Below are 27556 nucleotides of genomic sequence, written 5' to 3'. Positions count from 1 at the left end.
CATCTTGCAGAAGGAAATGGATGCAAGTGTACTGAAAGTTACAGAACTGCAAGGAGGCTTCTGAAGGGAATATTTCAGGTGAAAATAGATGACAGGTGTGGAGCCTATAAAGTAAAAACTGTCTTCCAGAAGTGCAAATTTCAGCTCTTTGTGATACACAGGAAAAATCTGGCAGAAAAAGGAAAGATGAAGCTTCTGAGAGATTTTTAAATGGCTTCTGTGTACAAGATCACACTGATCGCAACAAGCAGCCTTATTGCTTTGGGTCCCACAGAAAAAAGCTATTTATGAAAGTAACTGTGTGGAATAATTTGTGTAGCATAGTTTGGTATCTGGAGTTTTCTGCAGTGTCTTTTATAGTGTTCTTTTATTACATGTCCTCTGTGTACATGCCAGTACACAGAACACCCAGTTCCAAATGTGTGCGCCGCCACAGAACATGTCTGTGTATGTTCCTATAGTGTTCAAATGTTCCTGACTGCAGAGGCTTTTGTAATGCTGAATGAAGCTTGCTTGAGCACCTAAGAAATTAGGACCTAAGAAGGCATCAACTTTTTTTACAAACCCTGCTAGCAGATTTTGTGAACCACCTCAAGGTGGGGTCAAGGCAAATGTAGAGGAGGATCTAACACTGATAACTAACCCAGGGCAGGAGCTTCTGACTTTAGAAAGGGAATATTTCAGTGATGGAAGAGATGATAGGACTTAATTTCTGAGTAATATTACAGCAAAATTTGAAAATTACTTCAGGATATTAAGACTGGTTAGAGAAGATGCTGCAATATTTACTGCAGCAGAAAAATGTATTTTGTGAAGCAAGTTGTAGGAATGAAAATTGAGTGTGGTTTGCCTGTGCTTTGATTGAGATGATGCAGTATCATTCCACATGAAGTGCTGAAGATGCCCTGAAAGATGAAATACTGGTGATCCTATTGCTGAGTATAGTTTTCAGAACCATGGTACTTGAAATTCCTTTATTCTGCTCTAATAAAAAGAAAAGTTCAGCCATCTCTTTTGAGGAGATGATACATTCCATTGGCTGTTTCATAACAAAAGCTGTCATGGATTAGAGAACATTCCTACCTCAAGATATCTTTTGGTGTATGTATTGGAAATTGTTAATACAAAGCTTACTGTCAGGAGACAAGATACAACCCATATTTTCCTCTTAAGTGAATAAATTCAGTCACATATATTTGAATTTTCCGCAGTGTTAGTTTGCAAAGACAAGTGTACTTAAAACTGAGACATTCCTCTTGAAGAAATGCTTGAGTGCCTACAGGGAGTTATCCAATGTGACAGGTTGGTGAGCTGGAAAGTGTCCAAGTAGCTGGTTCATAACATAACTTTTCAGTGCTCTTTATCATATAAATCTGGTATTGTACTATTGTCTTGGTACTTGAAAAAATACTGGGAAGTACTGGGTGTCTGTGTAGAAGCGTGCGTACGTGTTACACCTGGGACTGCTGTAAATTTATACCCAAGTTTTATACGTTAGCCTGTCTATATCTAAATGTAGGCAGACATGCACATCTGTGTGTGAGAGAGCATGCTGCTTTGCAGACCTCAGCACAGAATCATTCAGGTTTTAAAAGACCTTTGAGATCATCAGGTCCAACCGTTAACCCTACTATACCATGCTCAGCGCTAAACTGTATTGCTAAGTGCTAAATCTGAAAGACCCTTATATACTTCCAGAAATGGTGATTCCACCACCTCTGGAGAGCCTGTTCCAATGCTTGACCACTCTTTCAGTGAAATTTTTTTTTCCTAATGTCTAGCCTAAACCTACCCTCGTGCAGCTTGAGGCTGTTTCCTCCTGTTCTATCACTAATTATTTGTGAGAACACCCCAGCACTTACGTCTCTATATTGTCCTTTCAGGCAGCTGTAGAAGGCAGTAAGGTCTCCCTTCAGCCTCCTCTTCCTCAAACTTAACAGGCCCAGTTCCCTCAGCTGCTCTTTATCAGACTCATTCCCTAGGCCCTTCTCCAGCTTAATTGCTCTTCTTTGCACCGTCTCCAGCCCCTCAGTATGTTTCTTGTATTGAAGTGCCCAAAACTGAACACAGTGTTCGAGGTGTGGCCTCACCAATGTCGAGTACAGAGGGATGATCACTGCCCTACTCCTGTTGCTCACACTGTTGCTGATCCAGGCCAGAATGCCATTGGCTTTCTCTGCCACCTGGGCACACTGCTGGCTCATCTTCAGCTGCTTGCTGATTAGAATCCCCAGTCCCTTTCTGATGGACAACATTCTAGCCACACTTCCCTAAGCCTGTAGTTCATGGGCCAAGTGCAGGACCCAGCACTTTGCATTGTTGAAGCACATCCATTGACCTCATCCCATTGATCCAATCTGTCTAAGTCTCTCTATAGAGCCTCCCTACTGTCAAGCAGATCAACATTCCCACCTAACTTAGCATCATCTGCAAATGACACAGTTTGATTACAGATACATTAGTTCATGTAACTAGCTTTTAAACTTTGTCTTTAGTGGTATACGTTGGGAGTGCCTAGTGATGTGACATCATCAGCCCCAAATTGTGTCATTTTTCACTGTGTGTATTTATGAATAATTGTTGGTCACTGTAACATATCACTTAATTACCGAAGACAGTTTTGCTGTTTAGTAGAGCCGTGTGCTCCAGGTGGGGACAGAGGAACCTCAAATAAAGACATAATACTGTGACACTGTTTCCATTTGAAATGTGTGGGCCACTGCAGTTTCAGGTGGAGAGGCAGACTTCTATTTCTTTCTGCAAAGCTCCCAGCTGACCTGAAAGTATGATTTATAGGCCAGGATTTTCTCTGAATGAACCTGTAGAGAATATGACAGGAATGACTGTGATTTGTCTTCTTGTGTGCAGAGAAGGCCCAGGGCAAAGAGGAGCTCAGCATTAACCCTACATGGACAACTAGGGGAAAATAAATATCTTTGTTCCATGACTCTGCTATTAGTCTTCCCATTTAGAATGGATCTGCAAACTGTAACTAAGATGGACATTGTTACTCAAGAAAGAGTATCATGTCTTTTGTGTATAGGCTTATGCACTTGGAGTTTCTGGGCAGGTTTGTTCTGAGTTCCTGAAGAAGGAAGTTGCTGTATTAGGTGTTTTTAAAACTACAGCCATATTAACTATTTTTCCCTGCATGCCTTAGTATTTCACAGTGTGTTTCTTCCTTTTTTTGTCCACTTGGAGGAGCCATGATATTAGAGTTGCTGGGTGAATATGAAAGGAAGACTGAGGGTATTGCTGCTTTCGTACACTGAGCTGTTTCCCTTTTGAACTAAATCTGTGGGATGTATCTAGGGGATTGGAATTCCAGGAAAGAAAAAGAAGACCCTTTTTATCCTAAACCATCTAAAACCAGAATGAAACCTTCTCAACACAAGGATATGGACCTCATGGAGAGGGTCAAGAGGGAGGGCCACAAAGATGATCAGAGGGCTGGATCACCTCTCCTAGGAGGACCCACTGAAGAGTTGGGGGTTTTGAGCCTGGAGAGGAGAAGGCTTCAGAGACACCTAATAGCAGCTTTTTAGTGCCTGAAGGGGGCCTATGTGGAAACTGTGGAGGGACTGTTTACAAAGGCATGTAGCAAAAGAACAAAGGGCAATGGTTTTAAACTGGGGAGGAATAGATTTAGACTGGATATTATAAAGAAGTTCTTTACTATGAGGGTGGTGTTAGACTAGAGCAGATTGCCCAGGGAAGTGGTGAAGACCCCATTCCTGGAGACATACAAGGTCAGGCTTGATGGGTCTCTGAGCAACGTGATCTAGTTGAGGATGACCCTATTGACTGTGGGGAGGGGAGGGGTTGGACTAGATGACCTTTTAGAGGTCCCTTCCAGCCCAGTGCATTCTGTGTTGGAAGAATGGTAAAGTACTTGCTGAAGACTGATTTCTGCACTTTAGTTGTTTTTTCTCATTACAATATTTATTTCATTTCAGAAAACAACTGTTGAGTGTTCTTGCTGCAGCCCCTTTGCTTTCATCTGGTTTCTGTATTCTGTTTTTTTCAATTAATCTATCACTTCAGAGCAAGAAGAATGAAATGGCGAAGTTGAGTCCAAAATATTTAGCAGTCTGCTGTGCTGCAGATGTACGGAATGCTTTGTAAGCATTGTGGTTTTGGTTGTGATTCTTCAGGATCTCTAACTTTTTTTTTTTTTGGCACCACTTCAGGACATGGGAGTGTTCAGGTACTGTAAGGAGTCTCTGTTACTCTCATTATATCACAAACTTTGGGAGACAGTGAGAGAATAAACCATGCCAGGTTCTTGCTGCACTACATTCTCTCACAGCTTCTGGGTTTCCCACAGAAATATTGAAACGTGTGTGAAAAGATTGTGCCAGATCTCATCATCCTAAAAGGGCTGGAATTTTAAATCTGCATCTTGAGGCTACTTTACCTGCGTTCCTTCAGGCTGGTGAATGACATCAGAAATGCAAGTGGCAGTGTATTTCATCCTCATGAGATGTATTTTGTGTGCTTAGCTGAATATACCTTGCTGGGTCTCTCTCCAGCTGCTGGTTTTGAAAAATATTTTCAGTGTGAGGGAATTGAATAGTGGCAGTTTAGAGACTGGATTACAAGAAGCTGGTTGACAGTAACCACTGGAGAGACTGAAATTATGCTTACTGGCTTTGGCAGGATATATGCAGAGAATGACATTTCCCAGAAGCTCCCTACTTCTGGTATGAAAAGCTGCAAGTGGAGAAAGAATGTAGGGTGAGATATAATGAGCTGGGGACTCCTCTGAGAAAATGCAGTATCAGTGGTGATCATGGCGACTTTTCAACGTCAGAGAAATCTTTTCTCAGGTTTTATCACTCTGCAGTGTATTCTGCCAAGGCACTCTAGTCAATTGGCACATCTTGCCTTTGAATGTTTGCAAAATGAACTAGTGATATAACTGTCCTCAACCTGCCATGAGCCAGAATTATCCATTCTTGAGAGGGATTAGTGAGAAATTTAGAGGAAGAGAGAAACCTCCGCTTGGTGATCCTGCTTTAGCAGGACCTGACAATCTCCAGAGGTCCCTTTCAACCCCTACCATTCTGTGATTCTGCAGGTTCCTGCTGTGAATCATTTTACTTACAAAATGCTCCAACCTGATGATATTGGGGAGTTCAATGACTTGTATTTGGGGGAATTACAATTAAATACATGAGAATTATGTGATAGAAAACTCTTTGGGCATTCTTATTTTCTTCCTTTGACTTATAGGTCTATATCAAATTATCTGTAGTGCAGGCATTAGGGAAATTCAAAATTCTACTTTATAAGACTTACAAGAATTAGTCAGAAACAGAACAGTTAGCATCCTGACCAGCTATGTACAACAGGTTGATCTTGCTAGTAAGTTATGAGAAATGACAGCACAGGTATGTTTTTGCTTTGCTTCCATCTGCTCTGTTGTGTACTGCTTCTCTCTCAACCCATGGGAGAGGCTGCAGGTTTAGTTTCTTTTGTGAGTGTTCTGAAGGTAATTTTTTTTCAGTCATGTTTTCAGTTTGGTACACCAGATTATTCATAATTCTCCATGAGTTTATTCTGGCATCTTATAGATCACTTCTGTTTATTTTAATAGTTTGTGGTTCAGTGTTGCTTGTGAGGTGCACAGATTATTACATAGGGCATGTGACTTTAAAATTGAATTGTAGCATCTTTATTGCCTGAATACTATTTCTAAAGGTAGAGAGAAGATTCTTTTCAAAAGCCTTGCTGTTTGCTCAGGATGGGGCTTTCCCCAGCTGTTTTCTTACAAGCCTACTTTTCTCCTTTCTAGACTCTATATTTTCAGCTACACAAAATAACACAAAGGAAACCCAGAAGCACCACTTCCAGTGTTAGGAGCCCCAAGCAGTGACTGTAAGCCTCTCTGCAGCTCAGTCTTTGACAGAGCTACCAGTTCTAAGTTACACCATTACTGCCACGGGTAGCATTATTTAAAGATATTTATGACTAAATACTGTTCTTTCTTCAACACAACAGAATGACAAATCAGTCAAGTCTGGTCACACTGGGGTAAGACAAACAAATGGATGCCTTGTTCTTCCCTCTTTACTAAAATACTGCTCTTTGCTTTGTTTTGTTTTTTTGTTATTATTGTTATTGACTTAGGACAGGTTATGAGAGTTTAAAATTGTCTCAGGTTCTGAAGAATGTGGGAATATGGAACGTTCCATAAAAACGACCAGCAAACCCCAAATAACTCTTTTCTCTTGGTATTTAGAAAGCAAATATGCTTATCTTCTTTGTCCATAACTTGTTTATTTGTCAAGGCAGTAAGGTGAAAAAGGTCTGAGGTGCTTAGGGCCTGGACACTCAGCTGGACACCAGTTGCCATTGATGGCTGAGGGTGGCACAGCAAATCAAACAAATGCATTTACAGTTGTTCTAACAACCTTGCAGTTTCATGAACTAATTGCTTTCGTGCATTCAGCTCCTAATCTTGATAATATCCCCTGTCTCTTAGTATTAGTTATAAAACACCTACGCAAAGAAAATGAGACTATGCAGTTAAAGGTTATTACTGGGATGTCACAATGTTCTAAAGTTAAAGCATTGAGATTCAGTAGCTCTGAGTGTTTTGGCACACTGCACAACAGAGGACAAAGCAAATTCTGTGCAATTGTGTAATGGTGGGAGGATAAAATACAGTAAGGTCATGAGGTGACTTTAGTGCATGTAGTGAGATAATAAAAGTAATACAGTATTTAAGAGGAAGCCAGTACAATGGCAGAAAACTTGAGGTGATACTTTCGTGTGTCTTGACATGAGAGGGAGTCAGGTCTTAAAACATACTTAAGTATCACGGAGAGAAAGAGAGGTAGGTTTTCTGCTGGAGGCACATAGAATGAATTGGGTCTTGCACCTAGACTGTTTTGGAATGCCTCCAGAAAGCAGAGCTGCAATAATCTGGTAAAGAAAAGGATGACAGAAGTGTAGATAAGCATTTCCCTGTCCTCTTGGGAAAGGTGATATGCTTAGCTTTGTTGAGTTTCTGAGATGACAACACAAAGGACAGTAGGCCATCCTTTAATGATCTGCTGCTGTGGTCCCTGCGGAAAGATGAAGATCTCTGAACACACTGAGAGCCCTGAACCTTGCTGAAGAAATTACAACAGCGTGTTGTCTTTGGGCAACACAAGCAAATGCTACAGTGATGTCAAGGGCAAAACAAAAGCCTGTTTGTTTGGGGTTTTTTTGTCAGATATTTCTCAATATCCATATCTTGTAACTGGCTTTATAGCTTGTATAAATTAGAAATTTATTTTTAGCTAGCAAAGCTATTATTAAGTAGCCAGAGAAGTTAATCATTGATAGACATCTGTAAGCAACCTGCACTGTCCCAAGCTGTGTGGCATGTGATTGTCGTCGTGTTAAGTTTTTTATTATTCAGTCTTTACTGAGGCTGGCATTTTGAAGAAGTCCAGTATTTATATGTGGGAATTGAAATAAGTGTAACTCAAACTGCACGGCAATAAGTATCCACAAAGAAATCGTGTGTTCTGAAATTAGTTTTCCACAATGAAGACACTAGCCTTCAAAGGAGATGGGAAGGTAGAATATACGTAATAGGCTCTGCAAATTAAAAGACTGTCCTGTTCCTCATATGTTGTGAAATATGTGAAATTCTTAAAAAGTATCATGTAAGTTAAACATGTAAGTAAATAAATATTGCCTTAAACTCACTTCTCCCATGCTTTCTGGTGCTTTTCTAACCTAAGAATGCAGCATGGCCCATTTAATTGGGTATGTTACACAACTGTAGCACCTCTAGTCAGTTGGAGAGGAAAACAGCCATCTCTCAGTGGCTCCATAATATGGCTTGCCTCATGTAATATGGCTTGCCCTGCTTCATTGTCTCCAGAATAGAGAAAAGCTTTCTTCTTCTCTGGACCTCCTGGGAGGTCCTTCTGGGGCTTGTTATTGTGATGCCAGTAATTTTACAAAAGTTATTTCCTTTCTTCATTATGCCATGCAAGCAGTATGTTGCCTCAGTGATTCTGCAGTCAGGTTATTGTCACAAAATTGTACTGGTTTTTATTTTAAACAGTAATTTCATTGTAAAAGGTCTCCCTGGGAGTAACTCTAGGTTTAACTTGGATAAGTAACAGTCTGATACAATGAACATTTTGAAATATATTCAATATATTCCTGCATTATTAGCAGGACAGATAAAGCATGTAGACGTGGATTCTTTGTCTCATTTCAGACATGACTGGACATGCAGCTTTTCTTGTGTTTACCAGATAAAGTTGAACAGAATCCCAAATGACTACCTTGCCACAAAGTTGCGAAAGGCAAGCAACCTAGAATCTGTTAGAGAAGATTGGCTTACCTTACATTGTGTTAGCAGAAATAATTAAGTATGCACTTCAGTTTCTTTTGGGATTTGTCTTGTAAAATTAAAACAAACAAACAAACAAAACCCCCAGAGCAACCAACACTTTTGCACACCAAATCAATGCACACAAATGTTCCTGTTAGTCTGTTAGTACTGCTGTGGTTTTGTCTTAAGTATAAGCCCAGAAAAAGCCATATTAAGGCAGGAACATAAGGCTGTTTATCTGGCAGCCTAAAGGCATTTTTTTTTTATAACATGAGTGACCTAGTTCAGTGGGAACAGACTTTTTTTTTTTTCTTTTGAAATTTCGTATATCAATTGACATGTTTTGTGTCCCTGCTATTACTAGTTTCATGAATAGTTTCCAGAAAACCATAGGATTCACATAGTGATATCTGGTGCAATAATTAAGATTTCTCTCAGCAGATTGTGAAGACTTCATTTTCATACATTTCGCACATCCCAATGATACTCCATGGGCTTGTTCATAAGGGCCTGCTTTTAGTTTCTGTTGAAACGCTAGTGTAGCCCCAGCTTAGCAGAGAGCCCCAGTGAAAAAGGAGCAAGAGCCAGCAACAGAGAAATGGATTTGAGCAAGGACTAAGTCTGGGTTTTTTTTTCAGCTGCAAAGAGTGGCCAGCTTCAACTACTCTGCCAGCCCACTGCCCATATACAACACATTTCTTTTCTGCCAAAGAACTTCTTTCCTACTCAGTATTGTTGTGAAATCCATATAATAGGTTCCAGAATTCAACAGAGTGCAAGTTCTTTTTCTTTCTCCTCCACATCCTGGTGGCTATATTATTGGTTTCCTGTTTTCATGCTTGATTACTCTGCTCTTCCAGAGCATCTGTGACTTGAGCTGTACAACCTGCTAAGTCTGACTTAATGTCCTGGAACTCTCTATTTGCAGCACTGTCATTTAGATTTTATGATGATCTGAAAGGGGTAAGGGGACTCCAGTACTCTTCTTGTATTTCAAATGTGCTCCTTCTCTTTTGCCTTTTCATTTGGCATAAACATTTATATTATATTCCTTCTCCTCTTGGTTGTAAACTCTTTTTTGTATTTTCACTTTTTACAAATGATTTCTAACTGGTTGTTAAAATTATTGAAACATATAAATGTTGTTTTTAGCAATCTTGGAGGTCAGGACGTTGAAGCCAGGAGAGATTCAAGTCATTTTATCTTACTTGAATACAGTCACCGTATAAAAAGATCAGTGGCCTTGGTGCAGGAGTAAATGATTTTTTGCAACATGTCTTATAAGAAACTCTGTGGGAAAGGCACTAGAGCATCTTGTAAGTCTGTCTTCTTTTAAATAAAAAAATACTCTATGCTACTGAGTTCCTGGCAGTAAGCTCTGCAGTCAGTAAGTTCTAGTTTAAGCAATAAAATATTAGCAATATCCTTTAAAAGAAAAACTGAGCAGAACAAGTTACTTTTTTTCTTTTTTAATAAAACACGCCTTGAAAACTGATAATGATCCAAATGGGAAATTCGAGTCTAGTTCTCTTTGAAGTTAAATCACCTCTAGCTTTCTAAACTTTTATTAATATTGTAATAATTCTGAGAGGGCCTTTTTGGAACAAATGCAGAATAGATCACAAGATACAGGCTTAGGATGCTGTAAGAGAACATTCAGCTCAATGGGTTTATGCTAACTTTATTTAAGAAAAATAATTTGTTTATAAAATATACCATAATGATGTTGTCAAGAGGTTAGTCCTTCTAAAAGATCTTGAGAATTCTTTTGAATGTGTGATTGTATGACACCTACCAAATGCTTGTTCTGCCCTTCAGTTCTACAGAGGTGATTTGTATATATATATTCATTACTAAATTAAAATGACAAAAAATTATTTGCTGTATAAATGAGTCCTTTTGTATCATTTCAGCAGAGTGGTATAATAAGGGTGATTCTACATATCATAACCTAATAAGCTTCTATGAAGAATTTTCAGTAATACAGTTCTGAAACTGCTATTAAATCTCATAGCATTAATACAGAAATATAATTAGTGGAGGTGTAGGTTGCAGTAGTTCTGATCACACTCTTATTTTCTGTATGTGTCATTAGATATGTACTGATGTTCCCACAAATTCTATGTTGCAGTGACTACTCATAAGCATGAGAAGACTGTACACTAAATGTCTGAGCCATAACAAATATTTAACATTTTTTTTGTAGCTACCATTTCTCTGGCACTAACTCATTGATCAAGTCTGTTTACGCACAAGTGTGATTCTGATTTGGTTTGTTTTCTGCTAGGAATGCAATTCCCTAACATATATCTCCATTCATTATTTCTCTGTTTGTTAGGTTCAAGAGAAGGTTTCAACACCCTGCTTTGTTAGCAGGGCAATCTATTTACATGAAATCTTAGGTTAGTGATTAGGAAAACTAAATCACTTCAGGTAGCCCTGAATATTTTGGCAGTAAACAATACAAGGAAAGCAGTGTCATTTGGGAGTAAAGTTGTCATCCTCTGAGAATCTTGAGGATCCCTGTGAAAAGTTCATGATGTTTTGGGATTTTCTTGGTGCCTTCTCATATATTCATCATCTAGCTCCTGGATAAACCTCTTTATAAACATTTGTGTAATTTCCTGATAAACAGAGTGACAAGTTAACTTCCTTTTTAAGACTGAGTGTGATTGTTTTAAAGGAAAGCATTGAAAGTTCGCCTGGCTTTAGTCAGTGAGTATTAGCAGGATATGTACAGTATGTCTCTTGTTTACCCTTCACCAACTCCACAGAGCAGAATAGACCATAGGCAGCTTTCAACCCGTAAGAACAGCAGTCACAACAATTTTAAAATATAGAGGTAAAAAGAAATTATTGTTCTTTAAAATAAGCTATAGATCAACAGAAGCTTATCAACTCATGTCGTTTCCAGACTGCTTTTGTTGTTCTTTTCCTGAAGTCAAACAAATTACCAAAGTACTGATACAATGCTTGTCATGTAGAAGGAGACAAATGACAATTGGAAGTTCCAAACTGAAAGCACTTTGGCATTAGTACATTTAAGATATCAGGAAAAGTACCAGGCTCCTCACAGGAAAGTTTATCTGGTTGTTACAGCTGTTCAAAAAGGAATAGTGAGTAGAAAAATACTAATTTCTCAGCAACTTGGATCTTAGAGCTTTCTTAGCTATGCTGAAGCAAAAAGGTGGGCTTCAACCCAGCAAAAACGTTGTTGATCAGGTAAAGTATTGCTGGTTTTAATCCCAGCCTAAGAGAGGGCTGCATATTATCATAAAGCTTTGTTTTAACTGTTCACAAATCTATTGTATTAGTTTCACCTCTGATCGTGTACTTGAATTTAATTTTTCTGTCTTCAGTGAGTGCAGCTAAAAGAACAAAATCAATTAAAGTCTGGCTTAGTTCTGGGAATAAAGGAGGTGGCTCTGTTCAGTTACAAGAATTGAATCACTATCCAAGACATTCATCTTCACAGTAAATTTAAGATATATGGCTTACAAATAAAAGCTGCTACTGCACTTTAATGAACTGAAATTGATCAGTTCTGTCCTTTTCTCTTTGACCCAGTTGTTGATGTCCCTTAGAGCTGGTGTGTTTTGCTTTGTAGTCCTAGAGAGTAGACAATCCCATCTCGAGATTATTTTACTGATCAGTATTACACCCCTGGCAGGGTAGTAGCTCCAGCTCATCCTGGCCACCATATTGCTTCCTTGAAGTACCCAGTTTGGTTTCCAGTCCTTTCAAATGAAAGGGACTGGCCAAGCTTTACTACAGTAAATAAACTGGGAATAATATTTTTAATCTTAATCTTTGCTTGTATGTTGTGTGCATGCTTTTGTTCCTGTGGAGTACTGACTGCATCATCTGTGCGCTGGGACATTTGACAGGACGAGCATTGCTTTATCAACTTGAGTGACCATCTGCTTTAGTGGCAACAGGGAAGTGGAATAGTACTTTGAATAAGAAATTAGGGAAATAAGCAGCCTGAAAGCACTGGGATACTTGGGATTCTCAGTGCAAGAAGGACACTAGGGTAAGAAGTTCTTCTGGCCTGTGATATCAGTCTGGAAACCAGCTCAAGTAACTTGTGCAGCAATTAGTGGATTGCAGAGGAGGAGGGGGGAGGTGCAGCATGAAGCTGCATAGATCCCTGAAGGCAAGGATGGAAGATTTCATCTGATACAGCAGAACTGAGACTGGGAATGTGGACAGCAGTGGTTGAGTGAGAGGTGAAACAGCTGATTTTTCTGTGCTCAGGACAAGTTATTTCAGTTTTCAAGCAGTAGTTGCTCCTCCCAAATGATTGCCTTCTCATTAAATAACATTATCCACAATTTATTTGTATCTACACCATGATGATGAAGTCACTGTTAATGTTCTGGGAGTACCAGCAAATTATCCATGTTTGATCACAAACTTGAGAAGTAAAGTGTTCAGCCTAGGCAGGAACTGTAGTAGGAGTTCTAGAGTGATGATTTATGGCACAAAACCAACCCAACCCAAAACCCAGCAGCAGCAAAAACAATGCAAATCTTCTTTTTTGTAAGATTTCTGGGAAATCAACACAAAATTAAAAATAAATAAATAAAATTAGATGGCCAAGAATGTTCTAAAAAGTCATGCTACTTTTGTCATGCCATGAAGCATTGTCTCACTGCTTTGTCTGTAAAAGTCTTAGATGAAATAATTTTGAAATTGTCTTGATTGTCAAACTTGTAACAACTTTAAATCTTACAGAACAGCTGCTATTACTGTTTCATTGTGTTAAAACCCATCTGGATACCATCCCGTGTGATCTGCTGTAGGTGAACCTGTGCTGGCAGGGGGGGTTGGACTGGATGATTTCCAGAGGGATTCCAACCCCTATCATTTTGTGATTCTGTTATAAAGTTGTCCTGTATTTTTCCATCTGGTGATTGGCTAGTTTATAGTTGTATATCCTTTCGGGTAGACTATATGACTGTAAAGAAAAGAAGCTACAACAGGCCAGCATGTTTTCAGTCAGAAATTCAAAGCGGTCAGTAAGATGCAGAAACAGGATGCCCAAGCTACTGTTCAGTCAGTTATAACAGACAAGACGACAGAACCAATGAACTACATGGAAAGTTAAAAACTCAGACCTACTAAGAGTAGATGAATCTGCTACTGTAAGTTAATTCTAGTAAGGTATGCTCATTGGCATGCTACAATAAGTCTGTGTGGATGAGGAGTGCTTTACCATTTCAGATGTACTCCAGGTTGTTGCACAGCAGCCTGTCGTAATGCCCATGTTGTGCTTTGACAGCTAGAAAGTACACTTGAGGACAGCACATGCATTGGCACTGACATCTGTTTCTGGAGGAGAAACAGAACTACATTGGCAGTTCTGCTTGTTTGCTTTTACTTCAGAGTGCTATTGTTTAGTGTTTACACAATGTGGAGAAAAGTCTTTGTGCTAATTTCTCTGCGTGCCACAGTCCTCAAGGTTTAGTGTGGCTTTCTGGGGAAGTGTGACTTCAAACCACTGTGGCCCTTCATGGCAGCCTTGAGCTTTACTTTTCTCATAATTATGTTGCTCTTTACTCATGACACTAAATAGGTGAGATGACTCAGTAACTGTGAAAACAGAATGTGGGAGGCCTTCTCAATTATGTTCTTGTACTACAGCATAAATATTGATGATTTTTTTTAAGATGGGATTGAAAAAGTTGATTGGTTAGCTTTTCTTTCATTACATTCAAGATAACATTTATCACTTTTCCTCCAGAAAGGTTTTTGCACTTGTTTCTGAGCCAAGAGAAAAAAAGACAGAGAACTGTTTGGACTGTCACCCTTTTCATGTGCACCATTTGTACAACTGTCACTAACAGGTGATCAGTTTTGAAACTTCTCACTTGAAATGGAGTTCAGAATTAAATCTAATCTACGTAGTATGACGATGGGTCTTCTGGATAAGGTTCTTGGCCCAACACAGACAATTATGTATTGATCAAATGTAAACCATATATTAGTTATAGATTGTGAGGTTGATGGTACGTAAAGCAGTCTTCTTACCTTACACCAATTGTGAGGGTAAGTAAAACGAACATTTTAAACATCCGATAACTGCAAAAAAGGGGGACATAAAATAAGTACAACATTTTTGGTCTTCAGAAATCGTAGAATTCTTAGAAATTATTCATTGTTTGCTTTTAAAGACGAACCTGTGCTATATATTTGCACTTGAGCTCTGTGTTGGTAAAGAGCGCTGGTAATGAGGATAAATATTACGTAAGTGCCTACATGAAATAAATACCTTCCTGAGTCCTTCCAGAAGTACACCTGCATGAAGATTACCCACCTTACAGACACTTAAATACTTGCACTAAACCAGAATCAAGGTGCAGCTTAATTTTATGTTTTTTCTGTTGCTGTTTGTTTTTCCAGTGCGTTTGCTCTATTTATTCTTGTGGTGCTAGTATTATTTGAAGTTTCTACGGCAACCTGTCACCATCTGCTATTATAAAGTATGCTGGGATTTAGTTGCTAGGTGTTGAAGTTACTCATATGGCCCTAATGTTTTTAGATATTTCTTTCCCTGTACATGTTGCATCCATAGCTCATATGTACTTTGACAACAGTGGAAAAGATTCCCCGTTCCTTTCACTTGACTTCTATAAAGACTTAAAAAGCCCTATTTGTTTTACAGAATACCTCTCTGATCTCTTTTGATGTACTTTGTACGTATCCAACCAAAACAGCATTTTTTTTACCTTAGCCACTCTCTTGTAGTGTTAATACTAATGCCAGTCGGTATCATACTTCTTTTAAATCTGGAATTAATTATGCTTCCTCTAAGTTAACAGGGAGTTTAAATGTTTCCTGAGATGTTTTCTTCTCTGTGTCATTTTCATTTGACTGCCTACTTACTTGTGTTCTTGCTCCTGAGAAAAGTATAATGTTCAAACTATCGATTTTTTTTTTCACCTTTTTTTTGAATGGCTGCAGCCTGTTCATTAATTAAAAAAATAGAATTCAGGGCTATTTCTATTATGGGTTCTTGTACTTTTAAATGCAAATTAATATTTTTAAGCTGGAAACCATAAATTTTACTGGATAATGGTATGTGTTCAGAATTATTTCTGCTATTTTTTTCTGTTCGTATCTTATCAGGCAAGTGTTTAATATATTTATTTTTATGCATTTGATCTAGTTCTAATCAACACTTTCTGCTGCAGTTTACTGCATAAATCCCAGCAGACCTAGGCACAGCTGAAATGACTTGTTAGGATTCTGTCTGAAGAACTTCACCTTCTCAGCACAACCCTTTTTGTACTATTGTCTCTACGTACAGTGCTTGAATTAATGAATCAAATTCTTGAAGCACAGGCATTAGACTGATGTGTTTGTAGGCAGTGCTTGAGTTTCTGCTGTCCATCTAGCGAGCTTGCAGTCTGCCTCTGAAGTGCAAGAGATCCTTCTTCTGCGGAACTTAACCGTCTGTTCACGCAGCTCCTGCTCTTTTCACAGTATAGTGAGAGGTACTTAAACAGCATAGGAGAACTTCAGTGAATACAGAGAGATATTTGCAGATGTGATCACAGCTCTTTACAGTCCTATATTACTTCTATGTGCCCCCAGAGAGAATGATATTGCGGAGAGTGCCGGAGTACTTCAGGGATCCCAGGCTGCGTCTGAGAAGAAAATTGTTATTGCTTGTGTTTGGGGACTGGGAGGGAGGGAGGGGCAAGCTTGTAACCTATAAAGAAGCTACCAGTTAATTTCTAATATTGGCAAGAAAATTATTAAAGCTCAAACAATATTAGTGTATTTTCCTGCTTTACAGTTACATGGAAATGATGGAGGAAGTTTTTGTAGCAAGCCAGCTTCATTGTCACCTTTTTTTTATGTCTCATTCAGTCCCACTGATTTGAATTTGACAGGTTTGGAGCGAGGTAGTGGCCAGCAATGTGTGATCTCTGCTTATGGCTCTTTTCAGTAATCAAGGCATATCATCTGTTAATTTTAAAATCACCCTACACAGTTACTAAGAATAGGCATTCGTGCTGTACCATAATCACACTTAGAGCTAGACACATTTCAGAAGTTGGTTTCAACAAAAGAAATAAGCTTCTTGAAATCTTTATGCCTTTAAAGAACGAAATACATCTGTCCAATGCTTGTGAAGAAATGCTGCTTATTTCAGGAAGTATTGTTTAACATGAGTATGTAAAGACGTTCTGTGGTGAATCTTTAACTAATAAAAATACAAGCTGGTTTTCAGGTACAATTCTCTAACTTCAGTCAGTAATCTTTTTCTTTCTTTTTTTCTTTTTCTTTCTCCCCTCTACCCCCCCTGAAAATTACACCCACAAAAGAACACCCACCCCCCCTTCCCCAGTTTCATCACTGAATCCTTTGGAATTCATTATTACTTCCAAGCTACACATTTAACATCACAGAAAGGATTTGTTTGATCCAGAACCGTAAAAGTGAACTACTACAGCAGGAAAACCAGCATTGCTTTTCAGAAGAGCATCAGTACCCGAGAACACACGATTCCTTACCTGAAAGCTTTTGGTTTACCTGCAGAAAATGTGTCTTCTTAGCCTTAAAATGTAGGCAAGCCTCTCACTAGCACTAATGTTACTCCAAAAGAAGGTGTAATAGGTCCTTTATGTTGTAATTTTCACTGTTTGTATGCATGAAGTGTGCTGAGTCTGCTCACGTAGGAATAAATAAATAAATAAGGCAGCAGAAACTGAAGAGCCGCGAACATGTGAAAGGGAAAGACCTCTAGTGGCCACCACCTGAACTTAAGGAAGGCTTCCCTCCAAGTGCTAGACAAAATGGTTGGGTACGGCCCATTGCAGCTGGTCCTTTAATGTGTGCCTTTATCGCCTATCGGACAAGAGCATAAAAGGAATCGGAGTTAAACAGATAATCTGAACAGTACCAGGTGGAAGTTACATTCTGATCAGAGGAGCTGGTGGGTCTTTTCTATCAGTTCTAAACTGCTATTATAAAAAGATCTGAGTAAATCTGAAAATTATTCTGCATGTTCATCTACCTCATGGTCTCTTAATAAAATCAAAGCATTTACAGCAGGATCATTTTTAAAAGAAGAATTGAAACTTCAGCAAATTAAAAGACATCAATAAGGAGGATTCTTCACTGTCTGAAAGTAAATCTGCAAATGATTAAGCTCACTCTTACTGCTTGAGATATAAATGTCTTTGCGACTTCCAGTACATTACAGGGGATTACAAATCCTAGGATTTTAAATCAATTTGTATCTTTCAGCAGTTTTCAAATTGAAGAGTTGAGAAAATGAAAATACTTCCTTTTGTTAAGTTTGAAAGAAGTTTTGAGAGATGAAAGTAACAGTATTCTGTAGAAGTTTCACAGAGTTCTGTAATAGCTACTTTCAATACTTGCAGAATGTAAAAAAAAAAAAAAAATCTTCTTTCCTGCCATATTTCTTCCTGAGAATAGCATTTTCTACAAGAATAATCAGAAATTTTTGATGCTAATATATGTTCTTGTTGTGAATTCCTGGTGGAAGCATACTAGGCAACATCTAATGCTTTCTAGGAGTCTTAAGGTGATACTAATACTTCATAAAGTTTTCTTGTCAGAATGTGTGTTTTCATGAGGTGTTTCATAAATTATGCCCTCACCACAGCCTACCCCTGTCAAGGGTAGCTTTTGATTTAATTTCAACTCCTTAACATGCCTTTTTCATCTTCTCAAAGCTTGAATATTATTTTTTTTATATCTACATAAAAGGATTTGTTGAGCATTAAGAGCAGTTCAACTTTAGAAAGAATGCAATCTAGTATCGTAAGTAATCTGCATGTGTTGATTTCTCTCCGGTTTTCTTTCAGAGTCATTTTGTGGCATGCATGACAGCAATCTTAAACCAGATGAACAACCAGCATTATTCTGTTTACATCGAAACTTTCCAGACAAGTTCAGAACTAGTGGTGAGTACAAAATAGTCATGGAGAGGAAAGATAATACTAAGGATTTTTTTTCCTGTGGAAAATCAGTAGTACTGTTTTGAAGTATCTTGTTTGAATCTTCCTAGAACTAAGTCTTTTTCTGTATGTTTTCTGCCTCTGTGCTTCTGTGTTACCTCCCTCTTCTCATAGTGACCTTGGACTACAGCGTTGTCAAAAATTTGGAACATTCTCACTAGCACCAAGGCAGTAATATAATAATCATAGAATCCTATGATTCTATGGTTTGAGTTGCTAAGGCCCTCCAAAGGTCATCTAGTCCAACCCCCTCGCAGTGAGCAGGGACATCCTCCACTAGATCAGGTTGCTTACAGCCTTGTTAAGCCTGACCTTGAATATGTCCAGGGCTGGGGCTTCTACTACCTTCCTGGGCAACCTGGTCCGGTGTTCTACTACCCTCATCGTAAAGATCTTGTTCCTGACATCCAATCTAAATCTCCTCTTCTCTAACTTCAAACCATTGCCACTTGTCCTATCACTCCAGGTCTTTGTAAACAGTCCCTCTCCACCCTTCATGTAGATCCACTTCAGGTATTGGAAGGCTGCTATTAAGTTTCCTTGGAGCCTTCTTTTCTCCAGGCTCAACAACTCCAACATTCTCAGCCTGTCCTTGTAGGAGAGGTGTTCCAGCTCCACTGATCATTTTCATAGCCCTCTTATGGACCCATTTCATCAGGTCCATGTCCTTCCTGCACTGAGGACTCCAGAGCTGGACACAGAACTCCAGGTGAGGTCTTACCAGAGCAGAGTAAAGGGGCAGCATCACCTCTCCTCACATGGTGGCCAATGGAATATTTGTATTATACTGTTCTGAGGTGAAAAAAACCCACAACAACAAAATCAAGTCTCAACTAACTTGAACCCTCCATCCCCGCTTTGCACATGGTGATCCGTTTACACTTTTAATTGTTGCTATTGAGTCAACTTCTGGTCCAGATAATGTACACTACATAGAGTAAATGCCATATTCTTACAACACATCATTTTATACTAGTTGTTTCTAACATAATTTAATGATACTTGGGGTATGTTCTAGCTTGTACCATTGGTCACTGTTCTAGAAGGTTAAGCAGTCCTATATCTGTCCTGCTACACTTCTGACATAACTCTGAAATAAGTTTCAGTATTGGTGAGGATTTTGATTACACCATCTACAGTTTGTGCATGGAGTTGGCAAGATTTTTCCCTCTTCTTTCTTAAAGTCAGTGTGGTGCCATTACTGACAAATCTTGGATAGCTTTTGCAATTCTTCATGTGTTTTAGTTTAACCTAACATAATTTCAGCTTTCAAACAGATTGGGTATTTGGCCCTAGAAGTTTCACTAATCCTTAGACTACTTCAGTAGTTCTGCTGAGGAAAACATTAAAAAAGGCATTTATAAATTCAGTGGGTTTTGTTGGTTTTAAGGGGATTGTTGTCTTGTCCTCTCTCTCTTTTTTTTTTCTTCTATGCAGTAATTATATGTCAGTGAAGATGACAAAGATTGGTTTTCAAATAATGCTGTTGAGAGCTATCATTTACTTGGCTCTCTGTAAGTAATAATGCAAGAAAGAGTACAACCTTCATAGAGGGCTCCTTGTGAGGTCTCTGTAATAGATGATGACAGCTTGCTAGTCTCACAGCTACAAGAGGCTGTGGAAAATTGATAGAAAATGTATGCCTTATGGCAAAAATACTAAAAGCTCACTTTTGGAGGGGTTATTTGAAAGACTGGGTTTGTGGCTAGGTGTACTGGAGACAGAGTTGTGAAAGAACTGCATCTTAATTTTAGGAGGTTAGTGTGGAAAACAGGCAGGAAGAACCATGGAGGAGATTAAGAAATCATATTAAGATGATGAGACAGCATTCTATGTTCTAAGGTGATTTGCTCAGAAGTTCAAGGGTAAAATTGCATATAAGTGTTACACATGAAATGATTATGTTCATTGTAGAGAAGTTCGTTATACAGTGATCTTTAAATACTTCCAGGAAAAGAAGTACTCATTTTGTTTGAAAGCTTTCTATCCATGCCTTCAGTTTGTAATTTAGAATACTAAATGTTGACTAAATGAACTAAACAAAACCCCCTCTATTTTTCAAATCTAACAATTCTTTATGCAGAATGAGACTGTTTTGCTGATTAATGAAAAATTAAACAGCTTTACTTTTTTTTCATTCATTTATGGCCCAGTGTAATGACTTTTAGTTTTCATTTGGAATCTGAGACTGCTGTGTTACAGAACTTTACTTTCAGTCTTGGATATCTGATACTGATTTCACCAGGAATTCTTCCATTGACATCCCTGGGAGCAAAGAAAAGCCCTCCATCTTGGTCCTTTAATCACAGCAGGAACTTTGTGTTACAAAATCACAGACGCTGTATTTTGTTTTTGTAGGACTTCTTGATGGAAACATTCATCATGTTCAAAGATCTCATTGGAAAGAATGTTTATCCTTCAGACTGGATTGCAATGAGCATGGTGCAGAACAGGTAAAATGGGGCTGGATCATCAGTGCTTATGTTCCATTTGCTTATGAAAAAGGAACTGGTTCCATATCTCACGAAAAGTTTATCTGTGCAATCTAAGATGATTGAATAATTGCAATCTGGTGAATGCCAAAGATCATCATCTGAGATAATTAACTGACAGTACATTAAGTAGCTAGTTACCTGTTCTAAGTCCACATACTATGGAAAGGATCAAAAATGTGTTGAACAGTGAAGTGGAAGTATGTAGTGTATCTCCATGTTGACAGTCAACAGAAGCCGAACTGTAAAAGGCATTTTGAATCTTAAATGTACAATTTCTGCACAGGGTTAGAATGTCCTCACTAGTATGTCAGCAAGTCATTGTAATGCCAGAGCTGTCAAACACGGTTTTATTTCCAAACCAATATGGTTGCTGGGGTTGCTGAAAGGTTTGATGATAAAGACTAAATCTTTGAGTACAGCATACTATTTGTAGGAAGAGGTTAAATCCATGGTGCTTACTGTAGCCCACATCATTGAAGATGTGTATTTCTATGCTATAGATCATTTGGGATTTTGTCATGAGCAGTTGCTTCAAACTCAGCCTCTGTAGATCAAAATGACATCTAAGGAAACATTTGTGTCACCGAATTTATCATGCTCTCTATTGTTTGCTCTATGAGAGCTTGCCGTTAATAAGTCTTTGAATACTCTTACATTGTAAAGCTGACTGAAGGAACTATCTTGTGGACATAAACTGTGCAGATTGTACATCTTTACCCACAGCTAGAATGTCTGGTTTGGTATCACCATGAATGATAGCAGGATAAACAGAATATTGCTTGATTTCCATTAAGCAACAGGACCTCTGTTGTCTTTATACTAGGACTGCAAGTAGAGTGAGTGAAATTTCATATCATATAGATTTTACTGCCACATAAGCTCTTTTCAATTTATCATTTCCATATCATGTGATACTGAACTGTAAAGAGATGAGATCTTTGTGCATCTCCACCATTGATGATGGTTTGAGACAGCTGTCTTGGCCCAACATATCACAGATATATTCCTTTAGAGTATCTTTGAAATACTGCTTGTTTGAAGAGGAAGAAAATGTTCTTCCCTTGAGGTGTGAGTTTTCTAGTTTATTTTAAGTATCAGGTAGAAATGAATGTTTTTGGCATCAAGAAAAGGCTACTATATAGCATACATAATGGGTTTTGTGAGGAATTATGTACTAATAATTGTTCCTAGCCATTCTGAGGAACTGACTCTGTTCTTTTTGTCTCTAGTCAATAACAGAGGAAAGCAAGAGAGATTTGGAGTTAGAATACAAACTAAACCACATGGCTGATCTAAACAAAGTTGATTGGTTCAGTTTCTTTAGTTGTAGAACTTGGAGGTGGGGGAAATTTTCCTCAAAATTTGAACACATTAAAGTTTTACAAGCATCTGCATATGTAAAAGAAATTGAACAAAAAAGTAACCATCAGCATGTGTCCACCTTACCTTGTGGATTTTTTTTGTGTCTGATTTTGTCTCTATAATTAGTGGATATAATGGTTAAAAATCTCACTGAAAAGCATCTGGGTTTGGATTACATAGTTTTATTTATTTGGATGTTATCTTCAGGGCTGAATTTATTGTTGCTTCTTGTTCTCAAGGAAACACTTTGAGCTTATATACTGGATGAGTTTATGAAGTGAACATGCTAGCTTTATTTTTTGAGCATGACTTCTGTTGGTGAGATGGGTTTTGGTCACCTGTACTATCATTATTTTAGTTTTGTGGAAATGGCAGTGACATTGAGTTTTCTAGAAGTCATGGAGAGACTAGTCTAAGAATTAAATCTCAAAGGTGCTTAGATTCCAGTTAACCTAGAATCCCCAGATGCTGTTTATTTGAAACGTCACAATTATGTAATTTTACTCTTCCGGTTTTTAACAGTGAAGAGGAGAGAACAGAGGATACTTAATAAAGCTGATAATATCATGGAAGTGTTTGGTCCTGAGGAAAATATTTGCTAAGAAATTTTGCATCATTATAGTATCAAATTTTGATATTGGATGCTTATTCCTGTGGGATTTAATGTTTAATGAAAAGGTTTTCATGATTTTGTGATTTAAAGTGAGGTTCTAGTGGGTAATGATGATTGCAGTGAGGCCCCAGGGTCCTAAACCTCACTTTATGTCACTCATGTTCACTAATGTTCCATCAGAGGGATCACTAACCTCTCTTCTGAGGAGGGTAGATGCACATATGCTGGTGGATATGTTCATTCCAGATGAGAGTTTGTGAACTGATGGCAGTCGCATCCCACTTGTTTCTCTGAGCCAGCGTATAGAGGTAAAATCTGATTCACTGCACGTTCTTATGCTGCTGCTGCAATTTGCAATTGTTTTTGATATAGCAAGGATTACTCTTAAAAAGTATCAGCTTAGTATTAAAGTAACCTAACAGTCTTCTATTGTATGTAAGCATATCAAACCTTTCATGTGTAAAACTTTATCTGGAGGGTGCTTTTAGTATCCACAATATTGACAAGTACAGGACTTTCTTTTGTTCTATGAGGTCAGGGGAAGCATCAATCCTTGTTCAGAGACTATGCCTTTGGGGCTCAGGGCTTCACCTAGTGGTATCTGTCTAGCCTCATTTGTGGTACTGTATGCTTGTTGGTAAAGCCTCCTAATGGTTCTGAACTTGGGGGGACAATTTGGTCCAGGCAGGCTCTGCTGCTTATCCTGCACTGAACAAGTCAATTGAAAATATTTCAAGAAAAAGGTAAGCATTAAAAAAAAGATGTTTAGAAGCTATTTAGCAGTGCTTCTGTAACCACACTACTTACCTAAATTGGCTTGACACTGTTTATTCTCTTTGATTATGTTGCTATTCCAAGGATTACATAAGGAAACAAGTTATTGATCTTAACATTCATGTTTTAATTTTATGTCAGCAATGGGGGGGGGGGAGGATTTTTATTATCTTTTTTATAGAAATGTAATTTTGTTTCTTTGTTTTTGTTGTTGTTTTTTTTTTTTTGGGGGGGGGGGGGGGGCAGATATTCTGTGAAATAAATTGTAGACTATTTTAGGTTTCTCCATTTGTTTTACTAACATGCTTTGCTCCAGACCAGAGAAGTAGCAGAGTAAAAGTCACAAGAGAACAGGCTGTGTTCTCTTAAAATAATAGTGAGAGAATAAAATAAATTAAAACCCCCAAACACCACCACAAAAAGTGTTAGCACAGCTGAAGTTTTGCATTCTTAATTCCCCTGTTCTGAGCAGGAGGCTACATGCCGCCTGAAGGAGGTATTTTACCTTCTCCCTTTCTGAATTCACAGAAATATTAATACATGCTGTAAGACATGTCTGCAGTGTAACCCAGCCAGTGGCAGAGCATAGCTGGCACTTCTTCCCTACGGGCATTCCACAAAGCCGACAGTCTCCCCCAGATGATCTTGTATTTTGTTCCCAGCAAGGAAAGTGGGCACTGGAGGAATTTTGCTGAAGGTTATACTGCAGTACAGAAATGTAAAATCAGAGTGCAGTTACTTGAAGGCAGAGGAAAAGGAAGAGCATAATGAGTACTGCAAGATTGAGCCTGTTTGTGGGTAAAAGGTGAACTTAATGAGCAGAGCACTAATTACTCTTATACATAAGTAGAGACTGTACATGTATGGTATCACAGATATTTGCACTAAATGTTAGGTGACTGGCACAGAGAGGGGAAAAGAACGAGAGAATGACTTCCTGCAAGGTCCAAAGGAAGGGAAAATGGACACAGTCATGTCTAGGAGAAACTGTGGTAGGCAAGTTGAAAGAGTGGGAGTAGAAGCTTTACTTGACTAAACATACTTAGTTGAGCTTTGCCTGTATCAGGGTGGATTGATTTAACTCAGTGATGTAAATCACCATTATAAATAACATGCTGTTTGCTTTCAAAACATGTTCTGATTCCCTAAGTCCATTTGGAAGAAGCACTCTTGTGTGTCCTGGTCCTACTGGACTGGGAATATTCTATCAGCAGCTGAGAATCAAACAGGGGAATGAGCTACCTTTTGTTTGTTTCATTTTTCCATTATCAGCAGGTTGGGAAGAACATGTTTTTGTGGCATGCAAGTGGGGCAGAACACTTTGGGAAATAGTAAAATGCTCATTGAGGCCATGAGGATTTAATATCAAAGTTATTTTTCTGAACCTCCATAGCAGACTTAATTAACTTTTGTTCTTATGAAGCTTGCTTACTGCACACTTCTTACCAGTTGCTACTGCTTGTATGTGCACTTTTTTCTGCTTCTGGTACTTAGATAATTGCCTATTAGCGTATTAAAAGCAGTAATTCCTAGGAACAGGGCATTTGTGCTTTGCTGGTTTAGGTAGTACCATTTAGTGTGCTCTCCTTTCTCTTAGCTGTTCATAATTTTAATTTAGAGGCACATAATTCCTCCCAGGGAATTCCTATACTTTACTGTCAACATGAAGTGCACAGGGAGTCAGGTTCACTGAATAGAAGAAATGGTTGGTGGAGTTATCAAATAAAGGGAAAAGTATTCACATCCTTCCTTCTGTCCTTCTGGGCTTTGAAATGGTAATTGCTTAAATAGAGTTAGAAGCTACTTGATCTTATCATAATTAGTACCTGGAATCAGGTTTGGTTGGTGTCCAGTCTGAAATGGCATACTAAGCACTTTAATTCTTTTGGAGTCCATCTGAGTTTTTGAACCTTGTTAACATTGTATTTAAGTATTTAAAAATAAAAGGAAATGAGTTTTCACCAGTACGTTTGAAGGTCAGATCAGATTGTTGAATAACTCCTGAGAGATAACACTGCAGGATATTTTGGGCCTTTTATAAAATATGTTTTCATTACCTGTCTATCTGAGTGTTTTTGGACATCTGTCAGAATCGAGCATTCCCCAGCTCTTTTTAAGTCTAGCTTGGAAGATTTAGCACTGCAGGTATTTGGCAAAAGAGCTGAAAATGTTGCCAATTTTCTTTCTTTACAGATACTAAAAATAACTGGTTGTTTGCTGGTGAACTGCTTTGTAACACCCTCAAGACCTGGTTCCCATGTAGCTCACATGGTAGAGCTGCATTATTAATTCATCAAAATCTCATTACAGCTTTATATTAGTGCTGCCTGCATCCCCAAGGACCTCACCATTCTTTAGACTGCCAGGATCAGACTGCCAACAATAGATCCTGTTGGTATCATTAGGTCCTGACCAGGCAGCATAGTGAGGCAGAGTAAGTTCCTATCAGTTACCTAGCAAGGGACTGAAGGGATTTCCTCTTATGAAAAGGCCAGTTAGGAATACCAGACCTGAGTGTTTTCATTGATTATCTGTCAATGGCTCTCTTAAACATGGCTTCTGGTAATCATGTTTTCCATGCTATATGTAAGGATGTCTCTGAACAACTCTTTGAATAATATATGTAAGTCTCTTCAGAAGAATTAGCTGCTTCTAGTATTGTCCTGTGAAGCTCAGCAATATGTTGCTGTGTGCCTTATGAAGAGATATGTTTTTCAAGTTGTAGTCTCAATCTTACAGTAACAAGCACGTAACAAATTCAGTGACTATTGGACTTCTTTTACTGAATATTTCTGAAGAGAAAACCTGAACATTGGCAGTCACAATGTAAGTCTATTAAAGAATGATATTTGTAATAGAGTTTGGGAGAAAAGTGACTGAACACAGGTGGCAGAGAGCAAGGTACAAGTCTTTTTTTCAAGCAAGAAGCTTAAGAATTTATGGGAGAGATAATGCAAATTGTATAGCTACTACCAACTCACTAGATTTCATAGAAACACAAAGTGTCTCAAGGTGGAAGGGAGAAAACCCCCGAATTAATGGAAATAGTAGAGCTGCTTCTCAGCCATCTATCTTTCTGTTGGTGGAAATGAAAGTTTATAATATTTTCATGGCTTAGAGATATTTGATACTGTGATGTATTTGTTAGTGTGTATGGTGACTGCAGGCACTGCTGGATCTGACTGTACACAAGGTACACGCGTTCACTTGGTACGAGTGTGTGGTATTGTTTACTCCAGCTGGTGCTGCAATATGGTATTCAGTTTATAACAATTATGATGAGATTTTAAAATCAAGAGTACCACAGTAATTATCAGAATAGAAAAACAAAAAAAAAAATCTCATCTTGAATGATTTGATTATTACTATGAAGTGGTTCTGCTGTCATGGGAAATGTAGTAGAAAATTCAGATATATCTACCCAGCTATATTTTAAGAGTTTTCTTTAAGCATTGCCTCATTAGTTATCTTGCAGAGAATAAAAAGGGACATTAATTTATTTATTCCTAAGAGGGAAAAAAAATACAAGTAGCTCAGGTTAGTTTTACTCTTGTCTTTCAAAGACATATTGGAAGTTAAGATTGATTTATGTAACTAAGGTTGGATGATGGTGCTGCAGTTTAGTTTTCACAAATAAGGCAGAATTCAGAAGGCTGATCTGTTGTATACAAGTAACTCCTTTCTTTGATCTCATTTTCCTCTGGCAACTTTTGACTGGCCTAAGCATACTTGATATAAATGCAATTGTTTTTCTTCAGGGCTTGAATTTTCAGGGGGTCAGAATACACTTGTGCATCAGTTTATGGCATATTGCAGAACTCTGTAATTTCAGTAAGTGAAAAGTATATTAAGCAGAAAGTGTAAATGTCTAATAAAAATATTCCTTTATGTTCATAAAAGGGTAGATGAAGTGTTCTAATAAGTTCAATCAGTTTGTACTGTTTAGTCATGGCTTTAATCATGTATA

The 27556-nt window shown here is 38.2% G+C and overlaps 1 protein-coding gene across 1 annotated transcript in view; it reads left to right on the top strand.

Annotated features, from left to right (window-relative positions):
- DOCK2 (dedicator of cytokinesis 2) overlaps positions 1 to 27556 on the top strand; it is a 168483-nt gene that overhangs the window by 78405 nt on the left and 62522 nt on the right. Inside the window, exons 28-29 of the mRNA XM_054389131.1 lie at positions 18193 to 18291; positions 20704 to 20798. Coding sequence (XP_054245106.1) covers positions 18193 to 18291; positions 20704 to 20798 — 194 coding nt within the window. The remainder of the gene's footprint in view (positions 1 to 18192; positions 18292 to 20703; positions 20799 to 27556) is intronic.

The sequence above is a fragment of the Indicator indicator genome, chromosome 18 (genome assembly GCF_027791375.1).
Source record: "Indicator indicator isolate 239-I01 chromosome 18, UM_Iind_1.1, whole genome shotgun sequence".
NCBI lineage: Eukaryota > Metazoa > Chordata > Aves > Piciformes > Indicatoridae > Indicator > Indicator indicator.
This window is presented reverse-complemented; position numbering and strand designations above follow the sequence as displayed.